At 40.2% G+C, this 7,862-nt stretch overlaps 1 protein-coding gene and 1 long non-coding RNA gene across 3 annotated transcripts; one reads left to right on the top strand and one right to left on the bottom strand.

Moving 5' to 3' along the window:
- Positions 1–52: 52 nt before the first annotated feature.
- LOC122862801 (visual system homeobox 2-like) lies at positions 53–6,885 on the bottom strand. Its single transcript, XM_044168489.1, has 5 exons — positions 6,357–6,885; positions 5,611–5,701; positions 4,747–4,870; positions 2,709–2,889; positions 53–1,486 (listed from the first exon to the last, which is right to left on the bottom strand). Exons 1-5 carry the CDS (start codon positions 6,784–6,786, stop codon positions 1,149–1,151), a joined length of 1,164 nt encoding a protein of 387 aa, XP_044024424.1. The 5' UTR covers positions 6,787–6,885; the 3' UTR covers positions 53–1,148.
- Positions 2,765–6,335, top strand: LOC122862802. Of its 2 annotated transcripts, XR_006374848.1 has the most exons (4): positions 2,765–2,903; positions 3,101–3,158; positions 3,460–3,515; positions 5,649–6,335. It is a non-coding gene; the product is annotated as an uncharacterized LOC122862802 (long non-coding RNA). The 2 variants fall into 2 exon arrangements; XR_006374847.1 differs by having other exon boundaries at positions 3,101–3,515.
- Positions 6,886–7,862: the final 977 nt, after the last annotated feature.

Genomic DNA, 7,862 nt, shown 5'->3' with positions numbered 1-7,862 from the left:
ATTAGCCTACAACTACTTCTTGTCCTTCATTTAAAGATCCAAATCTCATGAATATGCAAATATATTTCTTATATTTATTAATTAAGGATTAACTACTGGACACAAGACTGGTTTCTAAACTAGTTGAGATGTCACAAAGTCAGCTTGTATATACAGAGAAACTTTGCCCCTTCAGCAGATGAATGTGAAAAACAGCGTTTTAGTGTCAAACTCTGCACATACATCACTCTGCACAGAGAAGAGCAAACGCCCAGGTGAAGTAACAATAAGCAAAACACATTTTTGAGTGTGTGTGTGTGTGGGGGGGGGATTTAAATATCAGTAACTTTTAATGAGGCTACAGTTACATTTATACAGAGACAAACACAAATAACTGTACATAATAGTACACATTAACTATTGGACATTATTTTCAGTATGTACATCACAAATGTTGCAACAGCTGAAAGAAAACAAAGATTCAGGCTTGTAACCTTCTCACAGGACTTGATGCCAACTGTGTGCTTTTCAGTTACCTTTAACCGAAATCAGTCATCACAGGGAGGTCAGAGGTCACAGTCATCTCCTTATTTGCACCTCTGGAGCAGGTAGTCAATTTCTTGCTTAAGATGCTTGTTGAAAGGAGGATAGCTTCCAGAAACCATTTTTATCCACACTGTTGCATAAAGTAGCTGCCATGTCAGAGAATCGTAAAGGTTAACATTCTATTTTAAAGAAAATAAATATATTTTTAAACAGAGCTCTATATCAAAACATCTGCAGCAAAGGTTAGGGAAACACTTCCATGCTTAAGCCTCCTTTTCAGTCTCCTACAGAAGGTGACATGAAAAGTGTAGTTGGGAGTTTGCTGTACAAATATTTCTAAGAGCAGTGAGGAAGAAATAATCTCATTGGTTGAGTTAATGAACCTCAAATCGTTGGAGCCAAAGAAAATTTTTTTCAGAGCAGGAGTTACCTGACAGGTAAGCTTATATTTGTTTATCCATGATTATAATGTTTGATCTGCAGTATGAAGTCTAACGAGCTTGTGGGTGACTCCACATGCGCCAAGGTTCAACTCAACCAATGAAACAAAGACTTCTGCCTGAAACGTTTGCAAACTCCACTCTGCAGGTATTTCGCCATCAGTCTGTATCCTGCAGCCTTTTTCACTTACTCTTCTCCACCTCTGCTGTTTCCTGCTCCATCACCTTGTCCTCAGCTTCCTCTTTATGCGTTACGCTGCTTGTCCTGTCAGAAACTGTCCCGAGCATCTTAGCGCTGTGCTGCTGTGCCTTCGCTCGCAGAGCAGCAATACTGTTCTCCCTCAGTTCCTCTTTAGAAATCGGTGAGTTAGTGTCTTTCATCTGTTTCTCCTCCTCTTCCTTCATCACTGTGTCCACTGGTTTCTCCTGTGTTGCTGTTGTTGTTGTTGGTGGTGGTGGTGTCAGGCTGCAGGGCTTTCCGGGAGAGGTGTGCGAGGTTTCACCTGACTTCTTGTGCATACCTGAAGAGGAAGGACATTCATTTCAATTAGGGATTGCAGAGGAGGGTTAGATAAGGTCACTATGAGGACATGTGTCTTGTAAGTATCCTTGTCTCAGTGTTTACTGGTGTAGTATGACGTATTCATGCATTTTCATTCATTTCAAATCTACAATGGAAAAAACCTCACTGAGAAAGAGCACCAATTTGACCTCACAAGCGTCACATTTTGTATGTACTGAGGTGTGTGACATTGAAATAAAGTGTGAAAGAGAATGAAGGGGGTAGACATATGGATAGGACCTCTTATTCAATTAGTCACCTAATTGATTTAAACTAATCAATTGATATGAGGCAAGAGAGGAGATTTGGGCTAATCTGTCCTGATTAAGTAGGATTATCACTGTATCGACTGCTACCTCTTATTGACATGCTGACACTTTTATTGGCTCCGAACATGAGCCAGGCTTAGCTCCCACTTCCTGTTGTTAGAATACATCTTAATCCCCATTTTCAAACACAAGGACACAAAGTAATAGAGAAAAAAAAATGTTTTCTTTGGACCTACAGTACAGTAACTAAAATATGGGCTAACAGTAACTATGTACACAAGAATGAATAGGAAAAATAACCACATCTGTATCAGACAGATCTCCACCCCATGTGTCAGCCAAAGAAGAAAGACTTTGTAAAATTGATTTTCACATATTGAGCCTCATTATTGATATTTAAGGTGGAATATCTGACTTTTACTGCCCCCTTGTACAAAATCACCATAATGCATACGTAAAAATATCTGTGGAAGTGTTGGAATTTTAAGAAACTTCTTTCCAACACTTGACAAATGCTCATTGACAGATGATGGTGCTGCTGTATGACTTACTAACTCCTTGCCAGACATTTCTGCCATGAGCAAGCTTACTAACGTCTATTGTTGAACTGTGGTGTGTCAGTTACAGGCTACCATATAATTCAGGGTTTGACTGTCATAGAAGGAAAAACAGAGGTGTTGCTTATAACATTAACAATGGCCCTGTTCTATTCAAGTGTCCCAGTGAGCCATGACAGTGAGCCAAAATGAACAATACCAGGACCCTGAAACTGAAGCAGCTAAATGGAATTCAGCCATCATTAGTTTTATTATTTACACCTGTGCTTTTCCTACTGTGACATGTTAAAATGTCTTTGGTGATCTAAACTTCTTCCAGTTGAAATGTAACAAATATACCTCTGCAACAACTTACCTAGTAACCACGGAGCGTAAGAGTCCGTGATGCCCTCCTTGGCTGACTTGAGGATTGACTCGGGCAGTGGGATGGAGTGACGGACCATGGCGCCGTACAGGCCGTACTCTGCCATGACGCTGCTGCGACCCCAACACTTCTCCCTCTTCCTCCACTTGGCCCTGCGGTTCTGAAACCACACCTGGAGAGATGAAGGTCAGATAAGGATTAGATTTAAGTTTACTGAGTTTTGCATAACAGTAATGCATGAAATTTTCTCTGTAGTCTGGGCCAATAATCCATCTATCTGTCTGTCTATCTATCTATGAACATTTTTAATTGTGACTGGACCAAAACATGATTTTAAACCCGCTTCTACTCAAAAATGTGTTTTGCTTATTGTTACTTCACAGACTGATGTGTGTGCAGAGTTTGACTCTAAAAGGCTGTTTTCACATTGATCTGCTGAAGGTGGGGAAGTTTCTCTGTGCTCACTTTAAATCTCAGTTTAAACTTTGTACCAGGATCAAAACCTCCCATGCACATACACTGAAACTGTACTTTTCAGTGAAGCAGGAGAAAATCTTTAGTAATTTAACTTTTGAAATGAACAATATTTGCATATTATTATTCAAAGCAGAGTGTTTTTATATGTCTTAAAACATGTCTGGAGGGAATCTTAAGCTTCCTCAACTCCTCCTTGTTGTTTGATGCTGAGACAACCCAGCGTCACTGCTGTATCAACGTAAGAATCTTTTATGATGTGGACCAGGAGAGAAACATCAGTGGAACAATGACATCTACTGGAGGCTTAAACAAAACAAAAAGGTTTGTTAATGAAGAAGACTGATTTTGAGATCTCACTTCCATCTTGACTCAATTTTGAGTGTTTGCTTGTTGCACACACCTATAGCTCCATTATAGAGTCAAAATGTAAATGTGTTGCACAAAATAGGTCTGTAACACAAGTCCTGAAATTCAGTGTTTAATATTTTTATTTTTTCCTCCGCTTCATTTATAGAATATGTTGTCTTCTGTCCATCCTGTGTGTGTGTGTGTGTGTGTGTGTGTGTGCGCGCCCATGCATTATTCTCATTCTGGCTCCTCAAGTGCCTAAATTGATTTCCACCAAGCCAGACCTCCTAATAGCCTCTGCAAGCTTGTGAATATGGATGAGGAAAGCAGGGAAAAAATGAGCGTCCTAAAATGGCCGAGGGGGCAGGATGAGATTGTAGGGAATGATGTGTGTGTGTGTGTGTGTGTGCGTGCATGCGCTCCCGCATATTTTGCAGACCTGGAATTAAAAACGCTCAAAGCCGAGCCCAGAAAGCTATTCAGGTAGATCTGATGATAACCTCCATCTCATAAAAAGATGGGCCTCAGATGAGCAATCATGCTTTTTGACAGCAGCAGTGTGAGTGTGCAAAACAATGTTTGTGTGCGCGAGAGAGAGAGCGAGAGAGAGTGAAGTGTTTCTTGAGAGAGGTGACCTCGGGGACGAAGAGGCTGATTGAAAAATAAGTTAATTACCAGGCCCGATCGACGGGAGACAGGCGCTCAAATATCACGGGAAATTAAAATGCTCATAGCAGCCAGGCAGAGGCCTCTGCTCAGCCGCTGACCTGCGCTAATTAATTTCTGTGTAGTTATCATTTCATTTCAGGGCTGCGGCCCGTCTCTCGCAGGGAAAGAGGTGATAAGTTCTCCTCAATTAACTAATTACACTGAGAGGGTGAATTGGCTGTTGTGTGGATGATGATGGAGCTTTTTGTTGGGTTGTTTTTGTAAAAATCTATCTTCATCACCTTAAAAAAGCTTCCTTTCTGGTATGTACTAGGATTGCAAGTCATTTGAACCGTATGCTAATGTTAAAGAAGCTTCCATTGCAGGAAATATCTGAATTATTTGACTGAATACACACATTTATTTATTTATTTGTCTTATTGCCCCTCTTAAAGCAAGATGATTAAAGCAACACCAGGATTTGAAATTTAATATAACAGAGCATTCACATGTACATGTCTGCATCCTGCACAGGCATTAATGCACACTAACACACCTGTATTCTGTCCTCTGGTAGCTCAGTCTTCATGGAGAGCATTTCTCGGGCGTATACGTCTGGATAGTGAGCTTCGTTAAACGCTTTCTCCAGCTCCTCCAGCTGATAGGACGTGAAAATGGTTCTGCAAATAAAAGGAAGCGTATGAGAATAAATACCCATTTATAACTGGGATTTCTTCATAAACTAATTTCATATTTTCACATTTCTTCAATTTTGTAGAATTTAAATGAGCCTGCATCTTAAATGTGGTCAGATAGAAAAATAAAATCTAATCAATTTGAAGTCAAATCAAGATCTTGTAAAATGAGAAACACAGTCAGTTTGTTCTTTTATGAAACAATTTTAGAAGTAGTAGTAATGTAGAAGTAAGAAATAGGAATAACAGAGGACAGTTAGGCTGCTGTTATTTTGTCTTTGTTTACCAAAAGGCATAGAGAAAACAAAACACATAAATAGGCCATGTGATTTGTTTCACACATATTCGTTATTATTCTTAACGAAAAATGTAGAAATAATGTGTTTTTAAGACAGCACAGAGGAACTCGTGATGCTTTTATGTAGGCTATTTCTATAAGGAATTTTAGGCTAATACCATATTAAATATAAACCATATTATGAGCATCACACACACACACACACACACACACACACACACACACACACACACACACGTGTTATTACAGGAATTTAATAGTTTTTTTTTTGAGGTTTTTATCACTGATGACACCAAACGAAAGTAGCCTTCAGTGGTATAAAGGCCTAATATATGCCGCACCAGAACATCATCAGTCTAAAAAAATAAACATAAATCATACATCGGTTCGATAATCTTGTTTTCCATTTGTGGAGTTTTTGTTTCACCTGTGTCGTCTTTTCTTTCTCTTTTTGCTCTGACTCAGGGAGGATTTGGAGAACTTCTGGTCACCGGAGGAAAGACTCAAGGCATCAGAATCTGCGAGGAAACACAACAGCAATAATAATAATAATAATAATAATGAGAATAACAACAACATGATATTAATAATAATGATACCTAAATTGTATAATACATGAAAGATGGTAGAAAATAGTAACACTGGTCCGCTTTTGTGATGTAAAATGTTTACTTCTGCATGTTGAGTCTTCAGCGCGGATTTGTCCCAAATGACAGAAAATATCATAAATAAATACTAATAAAATTGAGAAAATTAAGTTTAAAGAATTTATTTTAGTAAGGCCTCTAGACATTTCTTTTCAATCTTTAACCCATTTTTTAAACAGATGCTTTTATAAAGATGCATTTCAGAAGAAAAATATTCTAACATACTGTTTTCTAGGTGAATTTATATTTCAGTCTCTCTACCGTCAGTATTATTCGATCACAGGGCGCGAAGGCTTTGACACTTGCGCTGTTTTTTGTTGACCTCTGTCGTTTTTGTGCAAGAAAGGTCTGCTAGCCACTCATTCTGGCTCGCTTATAATAAACACACGAGCTAAAAATGTGTGCTGATGTTATACAGGTGGCCTATAGTTTGAAACATTCAGCAGTTATTCTCACCTGCGCATCAGAAACATGCAGTATGTTAGCAGAGTTATCAGGCCTTCAGTAGTTTGTGAGAAACACTCACCGGAGCTGGCGGAGTGCTGCGCATCCATCTGCGCGTCCATGTGCGCCGCTCTGTGCAGCGGCTGCAGGTGCACATTTTGCGCCTCTGACAGCACCTCTAGAAAGGCAGGCTGGCTGTAAAACGAGTGTATTCCCTCTGGTCGCAGCAAACCCATACCGACCCCGAGACCCCCGTGTCCGAGGGCCGACCTGGCGGCCAGGACGTGCGCCCTGTGCGGCAGAGCCTCCAGCGGCCGCCTCGGTGCCGCCGGAGGCTCCTTGTTGAGGCCGAGCAACTCCTGGATCCCAAAGCCGGTGCGCCGGTGCACCGTGGGGGCCATCTTCCAGACTGGAGGCGGCTGCTGGGATCCCCCGTGGTTCACGCTGATTTGTGAAGCTGATTTCTGTTTATTCTCAGTGTCTGAAAGTACAACTCCCTCCTTCCCTGTCATGGCGGTGTGGTTCCACTTTTTGTTCTCTTCTCCCTCCAAAAAAAAAAGCCAGAGTCCCTGGTGCAATGAGCCCTGTGATGCTCCTTCTTTATCTCCCTGCCCGCCTCTCTGCTGCGCTTTTTATCCAGCGGGCAACAGGAGGCAGCCAATCACAAGAGGGGAGAGACTCCACGCTCAAGTTTCAGTGACGCTTCATTAAAGTACATTACAAAAGCTCTGGTAATTAAATGTGACAAAATAACTGTAATATTTGCCCCTTTGCCAGGAAACTGCTGAAGATGAATGAATTGTCTGTAAGTTACAAATAATTAAAAGTGTATCATCGCCACCACCTGGTGACCATGTAGACCGCCATCAGTTTCTACAGGCAAAGCTTGATCTTCCTATTTATGTCACAGTTCAGCGCGTAAAGGTTAGAAACGCTAAGAGCTTTAATTTTCTTGCTGAATCGGTGAGTGTTTTGGGCCTAATTCTAACAAAAGAGAGAGGAGGCGACTGTTTATAGTTATAGCTTATCTTAGTTTAAAATCTCACCCCTTACTTTCACTGTAACTCTTCATGTTTCTGCCGCTGATCATCTGATCCGGGAGTCACACAGATCCAACCGGCCGGATAAGTCGAGCAAAAGCAGCTTAATTTGCAGCACGTTTGTCCTCATTCAAACAACGCCGTTGTTGAAATTTTGTTGTGAGGAACAAAAAAAAAAAAAAACCCAAACAAACAGTAATTCATATTTAATCTGACTAAATTGCTGCTTTGCTAAATAAAACCCATTTGGCTTGTAAGGTTTATTATTAGTCGTGTGAGCTTAACAGTTTATTTCAGCCTATTTATATCATTACATTGACGAAGCTGTTTCGATATTATATCAATAAAAACAACTTTATTTTCATGAAAGGAGAAGTCTCATTTAAAATTCCTTCCCTTAACAAATAACGTGTGATACGAGTAAAATACAGTAAAACAGATGCAGTAAAAGGCAGCTGTAACTATGCAATTTAAAAGTAATCTGATTACACCTCAGCGAGATCTTCTTCATAACTCAGCTTTCTATATTTTAATATTCCTATACACAT

Source organism: Siniperca chuatsi, linkage group LG16 (genome assembly GCF_020085105.1).
Source record: "Siniperca chuatsi isolate FFG_IHB_CAS linkage group LG16, ASM2008510v1, whole genome shotgun sequence".
Taxonomy (NCBI): Eukaryota; Metazoa; Chordata; class Actinopteri; order Centrarchiformes; family Sinipercidae; genus Siniperca; species Siniperca chuatsi.
Note: the sequence above shows the minus strand (reverse complement) of the source record. Positions and strands in the feature narration are given on the sequence as shown.